Source organism: Thalassophryne amazonica, chromosome 1 (genome assembly GCF_902500255.1).
Source record: "Thalassophryne amazonica chromosome 1, fThaAma1.1, whole genome shotgun sequence".
NCBI lineage: Eukaryota > Metazoa > Chordata > Actinopteri > Batrachoidiformes > Batrachoididae > Thalassophryne > Thalassophryne amazonica.
The window spans coordinates 149,003,036-149,018,204 of record NC_047103.1 but is presented as its reverse complement, the minus strand read 5'-3'; the positions used below and the strand labels follow the sequence as shown (position 1 = coordinate 149,018,204).

General features: G+C 45.3%; 1 protein-coding gene across 1 annotated transcript in view; it reads left to right on the top strand.

The window, feature by feature from the left end:
* LOC117515277 (transmembrane protein 163-like) overlaps positions 1-15,169 on the top strand; it is an 86,417-nt gene that overhangs the window by 50,557 nt on the left and 20,691 nt on the right. The window contains exons 3-4 of the mRNA XM_034175766.1: positions 63-106; positions 1,292-1,383. Coding sequence (XP_034031657.1) covers positions 63-106; positions 1,292-1,383 — 136 coding nt within the window. The remainder of the gene's footprint in view (positions 1-62; positions 107-1,291; positions 1,384-15,169) is intronic.

The following is a 15,169-nucleotide window of genomic DNA, read 5'->3' as shown; positions in this document are numbered from 1 at the left end:
TCTTCAACCACTGTATCAGTGTTAAATTGTGAGTTATTAATAATGATCTCTTTTCTTTCTAGCTGTTTCCCTCATGCGGCACAGTGCTTCAGCTTTTGGATTTGCTGTAAGTTGAAAGTCAAGTTTTTATATTGGAAAGCGTGCCATAAGTAAAGGTGTCCACATAGTTCTTTACCACCCCAGAACTGTTGGTGGCACTGTTTATTTTTACCTCCTCCTAAGTTGGGCGGAGTTATGTTTTTGTCCCTGTTTGTTTGTGTGTTTGTCTGTCTGTCTGATGGTGAACAGCCTGGAACCCACAATTATTCATATATCGTTATGAAATGTTTTATTGAAGATTCATATCCTGATAAGCAAGAACTGATTCAATTTTCAAGGTCATAGGTCAAAGGTCAACGTCAGGAAAAATCTTGGAAAACTGGAAAAAAATCCCTATCCTTTAACATTGAACGAACATTCAAAATTTCAGAACTCTGTCAAAAACGATCACATTTCTTTCGTATTATCATTATGGCTAAACATTATGTAGGATGGTATCCTTTATTGACTGACAAGGTTTGATCTGGATCTGATCCAGATTACAGATTTTGTGGCCATTTAAATTTAACATTGAAAACCCCATTTAATGTATATTTTACATTATAACTTAGTCAAATGTGCCACAATCACTCATATTTGAAAGTGATGTGCAGACTGGCACTCACTATCGCCTGACAAACTTTGATCCAGATCTGATCTGGATTGTAGATTTTGTGGACATTTGACTTTAACATTGAAAAGCCCACCTGGTGTACATTTTACATTACATCTCAATCAAAAGTGCCTCAGTTGCTCTCATTTTTATGTTATAGATTTATGTACACCACCAAAATTTGACAGAGGTTCCAATTTTATGCCTGTTTGTGTATCTTCCAGTTATCAGTCAGAAACGAAGGGCCAATAAATAATGACAATTTGTGCATAGCAGAGATAACCAAGGTTCTGTGAAAATTATCTGACAAAGAATTCAGAAACTGAAAAAAGTGAAAAAACTCCGACAACACCACCAAAAAATTCAGTTAAAGTGCATGAACTAAATACACACTCCTGACATTTGATCACATCTAATTTAGCTTATGAAAAGTCACTTCTAACAGGAATTTGATCTTGAAATTTTTTTCCAAAATAAAATTTTGTGTAATTGGAATCTAGTATTGGCGGAGGTTTGTTCACTCTAGTTCACTTCATGTGATCATGGCTTAAAACTATAGAGATGAATAGTAAAAAAAATTTTTTTGTTGTCACTTTGCAGTTTGACGCCACACTGGACGTGCTGTCCTCCATCATCGTGTTGTGGCGGTACTGCAACGCTGCAGCTGTCCACTCAGCACATCGTGAATACATGTAAGTGCATGTCACCACTCAAACGTGATGTCAGCTCTGATACATACTGACCCAATGTTGAGCATGAATATACTCACACATTTAGTACAAGCTGGCAAAGTTTGTTGCAAATACACATCTTTGTGAAATAAAGTCTCCATTGACCTGTCAGGTTCCATTACTGGAATTTAAAGCTACAGTGTGTAGGAGTTAAGGTGGTTATTTGCAGAAATGGAATATAGCATATAATTAAGTATGCAATAAAGAATCAGTGTTTTTATAGTCTTGGACTGAGCTCTTCATGTTTACATGGGAGTGGGGCCCTCTCATGGGGGCCGCCATGTTGCACCGCCATGTTGATAAAGTAGCCCAACTGGAGGAGCACACATTGATTATCGCGAGCAACGACAAAGGAGCATGACTCACTGTTGCCAAAGAAGTGAAAATAAGATGACAAACAAAATCATGGCCAGTGACGGCATAGTGCAATCTGCAGCCTCACCACTAGGTGACACTAAATTACACTGTAGATTTAAATTCTCCTTATGGAGCAACAGAAGTAATCATTTTGGAAAAACCGGCTTCCCACAGACTGATTTCTTTCATTGTGGCGCTCTCTGGTTTGCAGTCACAGGAGCAGGAAGTGATGTCATGGTGGTGATGTTGAGCTGGAGCTGCACGCGGTCTGAAGGCATGTGATGTGTCATTTGTGCTGCTTGTGTTCTATCGATTCTGTAACACACTGCCACGGCGTGCTCACGTAGGCATTCCACCATCCTGCACAATAAAGCCCCCGTCAGACATAGCAAGAATGTGCAGGAACCATGCCCGACATGGCAAATATTGCCATAATCTGACACGTGGTCAGCAGTGTCAGAACGCAACCAGGTTACCTCGTCCACACCTGCACGATGGCATCCAAAGTGCATGTAGACAACAGGTAGATAACACAGACTGCTGTCAGATGGCCATAAAAGGCACTGAAGACTACCCGATGTCCAAACCTCTGGATGATAAAGACGGGACTGGAGCACTGTTTGCTGGCAGTGGGCCAAGCAGTCCCACCATGCATCAGACGGAGCCTTTCCAGGGAACTTTAATTTCTTTTTGTGTGTGTGTGTTTTGGCTCACTTCAGCACCACAACAAAACTCTGGACACTGCGATGGTTGGATTATCACATGGGATTTATTTTTGCATTGTTGATTCCAGCACACAGCAGCCGGGTGAGAGGATTTTAATCACAGGCTGCTGTCTCGGCTCTGCGTCCACGTCCGCGCAGTGAAACACTCCTGGACCGTTGTTGGAGGTGAGATTCATGTTTATTAATGGTGTCACAGCCTGGCAAAACAGTTCCATGTCATATCTCCTACAGAAGGTGATCATATATTACAGTGTGAGATCCATTCAACTCAGAGCCTGATGCATTACTGCGCACCACGGAGAGGCGCATCTGCCCGGGTTGTATACAGTTATGATGGAGACAATAGTTCACATTATTTACATCGGCCATGGGAAGGAATTGACAAATATCTGTACTGTAAGGTCTATTGTGGATATAACAGCCTGTTCAGATTTGCCGCAGCGTGTGCACAGTTGCGCACTGTGCTTTCGGTTTGATAGCTGCTGTTCACATTCACTGTACATGACAATAATTCATAATTATTATCATAATGAAGCATGCCACATACATTTCAACAGTTCCTTTGCGCTCCGGGGAGACATTATTATACGTGGCATGTGCAGGTCATACTGGCAGGCTTTGCCATGCCAGATCCATCTCGAGGTTCCCTCGTATACGCTCAAATCATTTCAGTTCCCGTTTTGCCGCCTTCAGAATATGTAAATTGTGGTCAGATGGTCCTCAGATTGCACATGGACCGCCGTCGAATAGGTAACCCATCTCGACGGCGCCCGGAGGGTTTTGAACATGTGCACCACACTCGGGGGAGCTGGCCAATTTTGACCAACTGTGTGGACTGTCGCAAATGGCTGTCAGAACATTTTGCAACTCAAACCCGATACTTTTCGGATATGTGCCGATTCGTCATTCTGATGCCATTCTGCGTGATTCTGGCTATGTGTGACGGGGTATAAGTGTCATTTCTCTTTCACTCAGAGTGGGCAAAAACAATTAATAGAATTTAAAGCAAGATGATGGAAACTAGTTTTTTTTCTATATGGACCTTAACCTGTGTGTTTAGTCATAGAATTTATAAAGTTTTGGCTGATGAGCACAACATAAACATGAGTAAAGTGGTAAATTGTGTAGCTTATGAAACCTACGGACTACGTTCTTGTGCAGAAGCAGTGTGAGGGTGTCACAATCTAAAACCAAGATACTGGTAGATATTTTTTTTTGCTGTTGCATTGGAGGTTTTGGTCAGTATAGAAGTCAACTGCTGAATAGTTCATGTGTCTGCAAAAGTGTGTTTGCAGTAAAGACAAAAAGTGTTTTTGCATTTTGTCATTTCAACACCTCCCATAGTGTTATTTTGATTTTCTCTGGAAAATCTACTGTACACTGGTGCTGGAAAAAACAGAATTGGGTTATTTTTGGGTTATTTGGTACATATATTTGTGTTTTAAGAACTGAGATTTTTTTGTGAACATTAACAATACATAGACACTTGATACTTACACCATAGGTAACCGCCAGGGGGAAAAATGACCTAATTAGATTTTTAGGTTGCTTGATGGATATATTTGCATATTAATAAGTCGACATTTTGTGAACAAAACCAAATAATAATGCAGAGTAGACACTTGATAATTACCAGCGAGGTCTCTCCTGATGTTATGATTATGGGGTGTTGTGAGTAGAATTTTGAGAGAAAAAAATGATGTTACTTTATTTTGGAATAAGGCTGTAACATAACAAAATGTGGAAAAAGTGAAGTGCTGGTAATACTTTCCGGATGCACTGTATATTTATATTTTAAGTATTTTATAAACATACCTCAACAATGTTGCATAACAAGCACTTGATGCTTACACCATAGGTACCTCTTGGGGAGTAAATGAGCTAAATGGGCACTGCAGTCTCGTTTGAGGGCAGGCACTAAAAGGGGTAAAATATGACGCGTATGACATTATTTCTCTACTTCTGGGGGACAAACCACAGCATTTTCAGTGGGTAAATGGGCAAATTACACGCAAACAAAGAGAAAATGCAAAGAAAAAGTGACAATGCGGTGGGAAAGTGGACATGTGTTGTGGTTTGTTTATGACCCGGAGCTCAAACATGTCAAGGCGGTTTTGCAGGCGAGAGAACGCAGCTACTCTGATTACTGATTTGTTTTAAATCATATCTGTGTGTGATTCAATATATGGCATATGATACAAATTAATGTTTGAGTTAATAGCATTTTAAAAAGGTTTGCACCATCTGTCATGCTTAGTTATGTTACAGGGTAACATGATGTCATAAGTCATAGAATCCAATGGACATCACCCTTGTTTGACCTTTACTTTGGAGACCAAGCACTCAGCACAGTCAAAACTATTCCATTTATTAATCCTTTTATTTTTATCAATAATTTGTATCACGTTTTACCAAAATTGGAGCAACTTTAACTTTTGGCCCCTGTACAACCTGAAACTGATCTTTGTCACAATTTTTGCTGTTTTTACCCCATAACTCCTGAACATTCAGTCATTTGGAATCGTTATGATCAGACAAATAATGTGGTACAGTGTTCAACATGATCGGAGCATTTTTTAATTTTGACCCCTGTGTAATTCTTTATTGACCCCTGTAGCTCATTAGAGGTCAGCTCCAGGATGGCTCCATATCTGAAAATAAACATTAGTTCATTTAGAATATATGTGCCAAATTCCATGCTTTTATCACAAAATGAACACTTGTTTTGCTATGCTACCCCACTATTAAAAGAAACAATAAATTTGTGTTACTACAGCACTGTAAAGCAAAGTCTAAATTATAGAGCTGCAAGCATCGTATCAGAAACTCTCCATCTCTTCATTATCTGTCAGATTGTTGGGTGGTTCGTACATGGAATCAGTTTCTCCCAGTGTGTATAGACAGGCAGAACAGAGTCCACCTTCTACTTGTTCTTCAGACGGGGGATGAGGTCACTGCCTCTGGAGATGACACTAAAGTATGAGTAAAAAGTAAAGTATGAGCTTGATGCATTTCCTCAAAACAGCCCTTTACAGAGTTGGAATGTAGGTGGGGGTGCTGTTTTGTCGTTGTCTAAACACCAGAAATCCGTGAGAGACATTATGAAATATAAATTACAGTAAAATTATCATTAATCTGTCTCAAAATCTAATCAACACTTGACCTAAAGCCTGTTTATTTAACAAAACCCTGGTTTTAATGGTGGACGTTTAATAGGCTTTCACTGACATTGTTTGACCATTTGGGGCTTGGAAAGCGAGGGCAGTGTGGAAAAGGATCAGGTTACCATCTTCATTAGTGTTGGGCATTTTGTTGTGAGAATATGACCTCAACCAATCAGAGTGGTACCTGTCCACTTTAAACTGCACTGCACCAGGTGCACAGAGCTGTTTTATTGAGGAAGTAGCTGCAAACATCAGGATTACTAGCTTGTTAAAGGATTAATCCTGAGAGCCATAATGATGCTCTCCTGCATATTGGTCAATTTTTCATCATATTTATGTGAACAGATCATATCTTTACACAGTGTTCTAGGCAAATCTGTCTTACATTTAGAAAGCTGAGATTATTCTGAACCTTTTGATGCGCAAAACATGGGAATTATACTCAAAGAAAGTACCTCAGAAGGGGAATTTCTTGTATGATAAAATTGAGAAAATACCTTTTGGGCTCTAAAGGTTAATTAATATAATAACTCTTGCAGGGTTGTGATTGGTTTGTGTGTCTGTGTGCGTGTGTGTGTGTGTGTGTGTTCGTGTGTGCTTAAGGATAAATAAATAAAAATGTATCCATTGATTGCTGGGTCATAAAAATTAATATTCTGATTATATGCTGTTAATATTCTGTGTTTTTCTGCACATCCGAAACATGCAGTCCATGTTCATAGAGTGAAATCGTTTGGAGTAAATCCACCTGAATAATTCATCAGAGCTGTCCCACAATGAAAGACTAGTAAGAAAATATTTTGCTTACTTTTTGTTTTTAATTATCAATTTTACAACTAGGTTTTAATTTGTAGTATTCTGTGTTTGCAACTTCACATGTCAGTGTGCATTATACTGGAGGCTTAGAAACCTTTTTTTTTTTTACCTCTACCAAGGAGGTTATGTTTTTGGTCGTGTCCGTTTGTTTGTTGGTTGGTTGGATTCTTAGCAGGATTACTCAAAAAATCCTCAACGGATTTCAATGAAATTTTTTACCAGGGGTGTATCTTGGCCTAACTTAGAAGTCATTAAATTTTGGTAATGATCCATAACACGATCCGGATCGAGTAAATTTTTTAAGGATTCTTTATCATTGCAGAATAGGGCCAATTTCAACATTTTTGCATCTAACTTCATGAAAACGGGTCACAAAGGCTTAACAAAAATTAAGTTACAACACAACAATAATTTAGCATTTGGTTCTCATCATTGAATAAACTTGTTATTAGAAAATAATAAATAAATACATTTGCTGAAGATCTAAGGGTTCAACCACTGAATCTGAAACGACGTGGAATAAGTCTCTTTGCCAAAGGGTATTCCATGTGACGTCAGTGACCCTATGGCCTAGGCAGAGGTTTGTGCTCTTCGCGTGCTTCTAGTTTAATTATATGACTGTTAAAGTAAATCATTGATACTTTCTGCAGGCAGATGGATGAGTCAAACACATGAATTCCTCATCATTAAGATGTTCCTCAAACAGTCTTCATGTATTTATAGCTGGTTAATTTGTTTTATTCGGGAAATGTTTTGCTTCATGAGCCAATCTTTTTGTCATTAAGTTGTATTATGGATACATTTTGGGAGAAGAAGTCTGTCAATTTGTCATTTCATTCAGTCACAGGTGGTGAAATTTGCCATTGTTATATTTTTTCCTGAAACATTTAGCCTGATAGTTTTGAATGTTCAAAAGACATCATAGTCACATTCAGTTCTTCAGTCATGATTGAATAACACGGAATATGATTAGAGATTAGAGGTGTCTTATACAGGAAAGCTTTGCGGACCTTGACGCTGCTGTGATCTTTTTGGAATTAATGGATACTCATGCAGTGCCCGTAGGAGGTTCGTATTCCTATAGAAAATTGGGAACTTAAGTAGATTTTTTTCATGGATGGTCGTATGAGGCTGTGTTTGAAGGTGGGATGCACAAAGAGGTGTACTTACTCTTACATAGTTTTAAGAGACAAAGTGTACATTTGTTAAGCCTTGGTTGACATTGAAATACAAAGAGACATGCAAATACAGTTATTTTAAGAAAAAGATTGACATTCACCCAACATGGTTAGACATATATACACACATAGCGATATAGGAAGGAATAAACACAGTTAGTGTACATGAAGCACAAACATATGGATGTGAATACAGTAGTTATTGATAATGTGAGTCAGGGACATTTAGGTTTGTTGTGAAATGTGTGGACTGATTGGTAACTATTGTGTTTTCATATATTTTGGCTTTTAGCAAGGACAGTGTAGGTAGTTGCACCCCATTCTAGTAATGTGAAAGTACCGCTATTGGTGCCGTTTGTTTTTTTGGCCATTGGCAAAAAACATTAATGCAACAGCATGATTTCTGAAAGTGTTTTGAAGGCTGAATCTGATTATATTTCTTTTTTGAGGTAAGGTAAAGGGTATGTATGGTGGAATATTGTAATAAGTATGAATTTGTTTAGGTGATCTACAGACAGTCCGGGAACAGCATTTGTTTTGAAATGTAGGCTACATTTTAATGGACTTCTTACCAACATGGATGTGTTTGTGTTGGCATGTTGTTGCAAAATCTTCATTTTTTTTTTTTTTAACTTTAGTTTTTTTGTTTTCTTTTTCACATATACATATGAGCATACAACAAGAAGCAAAAAGTATGGGATCAGCTCACAAAGATCAATGGGGGCTTACAGTTTGAGTTAACATTATCATTTAGATGAGAGAAAAAAAAAACAAATTGTCATTTAAATGTTAGTGTCTTTGTTTTTAAGTCTTATCCATTTTCCCCATTTCCTATTAAAATCATCTTTTTGAATCTGAAACAATAAGTCATTTTTTCAAAATCAGCGAACTTTAAGTGAGGTGTCACTTGTAATGGCCACTAAAGCTTACCTCTCACATTAGTATACAGTTGTATTTCTGCAATGCTTTAACTTCCATGTGGCATGCCTGGAAAATTGTTTTGCTTTTGTCAAGCTCATCTTAGTTGTTGCCTTTTATGAACCTGAAATAGTGCCAAATAGTAGCGTCGGGTGTTTTCCTGCTCGTGTCTGTTGTGAAAGTGTAGGGACACGGACCCACAACAGGGGGCGTAAATGAACGAACAATGGAATAAGCCAAAATACAACAATTTAATGTTGTGAATGTGCACAACAGAACAACAGACAACACAATTTAGAACAGCAGTCAATAATTCAAGGTAACGTGTGGGCAGGCTCGAGGATAGAAGACGCCTGTCCAGAGAAGAGCCGGATCCCACACGCTTTCCACTGCCAGCGGATCTGGAGCACCCCGGAGCCACCAAGCGCTGAGTCCCCAGGTGGCCACTGCCTCCGGCCTTCCTGCCAGCAGATCTGGTACTGCTGGCAGGAAGAACAGACAGGTGATGGTGGGTGCGTGAACACCCAGCAAACAGTCAGAAGAGGGTGGGAAACACCTCCACCTCTTAATCACAATATTCCAGAATTAAGTGCAGATCCTGCTGGTATACTTAGTAGACCCCAACCGAGGAGCGGAGTACGCCAACTCCCCAACACACGACTACTCCTTACGTACAAACAGGTTCGTCTGCAAAAGTAATGTTACACACAGAAGCAAAGACGTTACTACTGTTGTGTTTACTCAGGCTGAGCGGTTTACCTGACAGGTAGACGATTTCTCGGCAGGAAGGTGGAGTTGCTGCCCGGCTTTTATGGGATGTGGTGATTGATGGTTGATGTGTGACAGCTGTCACTCCAGGCTGCTTCTGGGAGGTGGCTGCGCCCTCTCGTGCCTGAAGCCCGCACTTCAGGCAGGGCGCCCTCTGGCGGTGGGCCAGCAGTACCTCCTCTTCAGCGACCCACACAACAGGACCCCCCCCCTCAACGGGCGCCTCCTGGCGCCCGACCAGGTTTGTCCGGATGTCGGCGGTAGAAATCGGCCAGGAGGGCCGGGTCCAGGATGAAGCTCCTCTTCACCCAGGAGCGTTCTTCGGGTCCATAACCCTCCCAGTCCACCAAATACTGGAATCCCCGGCCCTGACGACGGACGTCCAGGAGCCTGCGCAGAGTCCAAGCAGGCTCCCCGTCGATGATCCGGGCAGGAGGCGACACCGGTCCGGGGGCGCAGAGGGAAGAGGCGTGGTATGTTTGATGCGGGAAACATGGAAAACTGGGTGGATCCGCAGTGAAGCTGGCAGCTTCAGCTTCACTGCGGCCGGACTGAGAACCTTGAGGATTGTGAATGGTCCAATGTATCGGTCTTTCAGTTTTTGGGATTCCACTTGCAATGGGATGTCCTTCGTTGACAACCAAACCTCCTGCCCGGGCTGGTATGCAGGGGCCAGGGAACGCCGGCGGTCTGCATGGGCCTTGGCCCTCGTCCGGGCTTTGAGCAGGGCAGAGCGGGCAGTGCGCCACACCCAACGGCACCTCCTCAGATGGGCCTGGACCGAGGGCACCCCGACCTCTCCCTCCACAAGCGGAAACAATGGGGGCTGGTACCCCAAACATACTTCGAACGGCGAGAGGCCTGTGGCAGATGAAATTTGGCTGTTGTGAGCGTACTCGATCCAGGACAGATGGCTGCTCCAGGCCGTCGGGTGCGTGGAGGTCATGCAGTGGAGGGCCTGCTCCAAATCCTGGTTCGCCTGCTCTGCCTGTCCATTCGTCTGGGGATGGTACCCGGACGAGAGGCTTACGGTGGCCCCCAGTTCCCGACAGACACTCCACCAGACTTGCGAGGAGAACTGGGGACCACGGTCTGAGACGACGTCGGATGGAATCCCATGCAGACGCACGACATGGTGGACTAGGAGGTCTGCAGTCTCCTGGGCCGTCGGGAGCTTCGGGAGGGCCAGGAAGTGGGCCGTCTTGGAGAACCGGTCCACTATCGTGAGGATGGTGGTCATGCCCTGGGACGGCGGGAGGCCCGTGAAGAAGTCCAAGCCAATGTGGGACCAGGGGCGATGAGGCACAGGCAATGGATGGAGGAGTCCTTGTGCTTTCTGATGGACTGCCTTGCCCCTGGCACAGGTGGTACAGGCCTGGACATACTCCCGGACGTCGGCTTCCATGGACGCCCACCAGAAGCGCTGCCGGACCACTGCCACGGTTCTTCGCACCCCGGGGTGACAGGAGAGCTTGGAACCGTGACAGAAGTCCAAGACTGCAGCTCTGGCTTCTGGTGGGACGTAAAGTCTGTTCTTAGGGCCAGTCCCCGGGTCCGGGTTCTGTGCCAGGGCCTCCTGGACGGTCTTCTCCACATCCCAGGTGAGGTTGGCCACGATAGTGGACTCGGGGATGATAGGAGCCGGTGGATCTGACAGCTCCATTTTGACTTCCTCTTCATGGACCCGGGACAGGGCGTCAGATCGTTGGTTCTTGGTCCCGAGGCGGTAGATGATCTGGAAGTCAAAACGCCCGAAGAACAGTGACCAGTGGGCTTGCCTGGGGTTCAGACGCTTGGCAGTCCGGATGTACTCCAGGTTCCGATGGTCCGTGAAAACCGTAAATGGTACCGCAGCTACCTCCAACAGGTGTCTCCACTCCTCAAGAGCCTCTTTCACCGCTAGGAGTTCCCGATTGCCGACGTCGTAGTTCCGCTCTGCCGGGGTCAACCTGTGGGAAAAATAGGCACAAGGGTGGAGGACCTTATCGGACTCCCTGTTCTGGGACAGCACGGCTCCTATCCCAGAGTCAGAGGCATCCACTTCAACAATAAACTGGCGATTGGGATCGGGCTGCACCAGAACTGGTGCAGTCGAGAACCGGCGTTTCAACTCCCTAAACGCGGCGTTGCATCGATCCGACCAGGTGAAGGGGACTTTATTGGAGGTAAGGGCCATCAGGGGGCTAACTACCTGGCTGTAACCCTTGATGAACCTTCAGTAGAAATTTGCGAAGCCGAGGAACTGCTGCAATTTCCTATGGCTCGTCGGTTTGGGCCAATCTCTCACCGCCTCAACCTTGGCCGGATCAGGGGCGACAGAGTTGGAGGAGATTATGAACCTCAAGAAGGACACAGAAGTGCGGTGGAACTCGCACTTCTCGCCCTTCACAAACAGCTGGTTCTCCAACTGCTGCAGGACCTGACGTACATGCTTAACATGGGTCTCAGGATCCGGGGAGAAGATGAGGATATCGTCCAAGTATACGAAGACGAACCGATGCGGGAAGTCCCGCAAGACGTCATTAACCAAGGCTTGGAACGTCGCAGGCGCATTGGTGAGGCCGAACGGCATGACCAGGTACTCAAAGTGACCTAATGGGGTGTTAAACGCCGTCTTCCACTCGTCTCCCTTCTAGATCCGAACCAGGTGGTACGCATTCCTAAGATCCAATTTAGTGAATATTTGGGCTCCATGCGAGGGTGTGAACACCGAATCCAACAGAGGTAACGGGTATCGGTTGCGAACCGTAATTTCGTTCAGCCCCCTGTAATTGATGCATGGATGGAGTCCGCCATCTTTCTTGCCCACAAAAAAGAAACCTGCACCCATCGGGGAGGTGGAGTTCCGGATCAACCCGGCAGCTAAGGAGTCCCGGATGTAGGTCTCCATCGAGTCGCGCTGTGGACGTGAGAGGCTGTACAGCCTGCTGGACGGGTACTCAACACCCGGGATCAAATCAATGGCACAATCGTATGGCCGGTGCAGGGGGGAGAGTAAGTGCCAGATCTTTGTTGAAGACGTCAGCAAGATCGTGGTACTCCTCAGGCACCGCCGTCAGATTGGGGGGGACTTTGACCTCCTCGTTAGCTGTCACACCGGGTGGAACCGAGGATCCTAAACATTCCCAGTGGCAGGTTTCGCTCCACTGCGTCACAACCCCAGACGGCCATTCCATCTGGGGATTGTGCTTCACCATCCATGGAAATCCCAAAATCACTTGGGAGGTAGACGGAGTTACATAAAACACAATCTCCTCCCTGTGATTCCCAGACACAACCAATGTTACGGGCTGTGTCTGGTGTGTGATTAATGGGAGAAGGGTGCCATCTAGTGCCCGTACCTTCAATGGTGAAGGAAGAGCCACTAGAGGGAGCCCAACCTCCCTTGCCCATCTGCTATCCAGCAGATTCCCTTCCGACCCCGTGTCCACAAGTGCTGAGGAGTGAAGGGTTAAATCCCCACACAGGATCGTGACTGGGATTCGTGCTGATTTACGTGCGCTTCCTTCGTGCGTGTTGTGACCCACCCTGAGCCCAGTCTCTAAGGGCGAGTGTTGCTTTGACAGTTTGGGGCAGTTTCTCTGTATGTGCTCCTTGGAGCTGCAGAGAAAACACTCCCTGCGGGACAGCTTCCTCATTCTGTCATCTGATCTAATTTTGGCCCTGCTTGTCTCCTTAATAACGTCAGCAGGGGGAGCTGTTGCCACACGCAGCCCTCTGGCTGGGGAGCGTGGGGAAGACGGCTCCCTTTCGGACCCGGAAGGAAGAGGGACAGCTCGTGCCTGACCACGCCCTTCGCCCCACTCCCGTCGACGTTCTGCTAATCGGTTGTCTAACCGTACTACCAGGCTCATCCTTCGCCACCAGGTGATCCTTAAGGACCAGAGACAGTCCGTTTACAAAGGCGACGCAGAGTGCAACAGTATTCCACCGTCCCTCGCTGCCGCGATGCGGAAGGCGACTGCATACTCGGCTGCACTCCGACGCCCCTGTCTCATAGACAGCAGCACACTCGAAGCGGTCTCGCCTCTATGTGGGTGATCGAACACCAGTCTGAACTCCCTCACAAACTCAATATACACCGTTAGGAGCCGTGAATTCTGCTCCCAGAGCGCCGTAGCCCAGGCGCGTGCCTCACCTCGAAGCAGATTAATAACATAAGCCACCCGGCTGGAATCTGACACGTACATGACGGGACGCTGTGCAAAGATGAGCGAACACTGCATCAGGAAGTCTGCGCACGTCTCCACACAACCTCCGTACGGCTCCGAAGGGCTTATGTATGCTTCGGGGACGGTGGGGGGGGGTTCGTTGAATCACCACTGGAATGTCTGTATTCGGCACCTGAACAGCAGGAGGAGGAGCTGCAGCAGCGCCCTGCGTGCGCGCTTCCACCTGGGCGGTGAGAGCCTCCATCCTCCAACTGAGAATAACATTCTGCTCGGTCACAAAGTCCAACCGAGCAGTGAAGGCGGTTAAGATTTGCTGCAGCTCACCTAATATGCCTCCTGCCGGCACCTGTGCACCCTGCGTTTCCACTGGTGGTTCACCCGATGGTTGACGCCCCTCGGAATCCATGACGCTGGCCGAGAAATCCTGTTGTGAAAGTGTAGGGACACGGACCCACAACAGGGGGCGGAAATGAACGGACAATGGAATAAGCCAAAATACAACAATTTAATGTTGTGAATGTGCACAACAGAACAACAGATAACACAATTTAGAACAGCAGTCAATAATTCAAGGTGACGTGTGGGCAGGCTGGAGGATAGAAGACACCTGTCCAGAGAAGAGCCGGATCCCACACGCTTTCCACTGCCAGCGGATCTGGAGCACCCCGGAGCCACCAAGCGCTGAGTCCCCAGGTGGCCACTGCCTCCGGCCTTCCTGCCAGCAGATCTGGTACTGCTGGCAGGAAGAACAGACAGGTGATGGTGGGTGCGTGAACACCCAGCAAACAGTCAGAAGAGGGTGGGAAACACCTCCACCTCTTAATCACAATATTCCAGAATTAAGTGCAGATCCTGTTGGTATACTTAGTAGTCCCCAACCGAGGAGCGGAGTACGCCAACTCCCACACTACTACTCCTTACGTACAAACAGGTTCGTCTGCAAAAATAATGTTACACACAGAAGCAAAGACGTTACTACTGTTGTGTTTACTCAGGCTGAGCGGTTTACCTGACAGGTAGACGATTTCTCGGCAGGAAGGTGGAGTTGCTGCCCGGCTTTTATGGGATGTGGTGATTGATGGTTGATGTGTGACAGCTGTCACTCCAGGCTGCTTCTGGGAGGTGGCTGCGCCCTCTCGTGCACCCTCTGGCGGTGGGCCAGCAGTACCTCCTCTTCAGCGGCCCACACAACAGTGTTGATAGCATTACTGTATCAGGTTTGTTGTCCGTTCAGTATGTGAGTGGGGGAGTGGCTGCAGAGCGGATGAAGGCATCTAGGTTCAAGATTCAAGAGGATAAATTAAAGTTCGTCATGAACTTTGCCAGTGTTCAGAAGTGTTTCTCTACTGTAGCTTACAGTCACGTAGGTGGTGAAAGACATGGCTGCAAGCAACTGAAAATTTTTTGACTGAATATTTTCTGTAAGTGAATCCACATAGCATTATTGCCACAGGTGTGAGGTATATAAAATATGGCTCAAATCTTGATTTCATTAAAATTTATTTACTATCCTGTGTGTATTGTCTGCAATAAATTTCCACAAATGGACTGGCTGTCTGCATTAACTGACTTTAATTCTGCTTTCATTGTTTTCATTCTGCATTTATCAAGTTCTAAGTGTGTCTTATAAAACAAATCAGTAATTACAC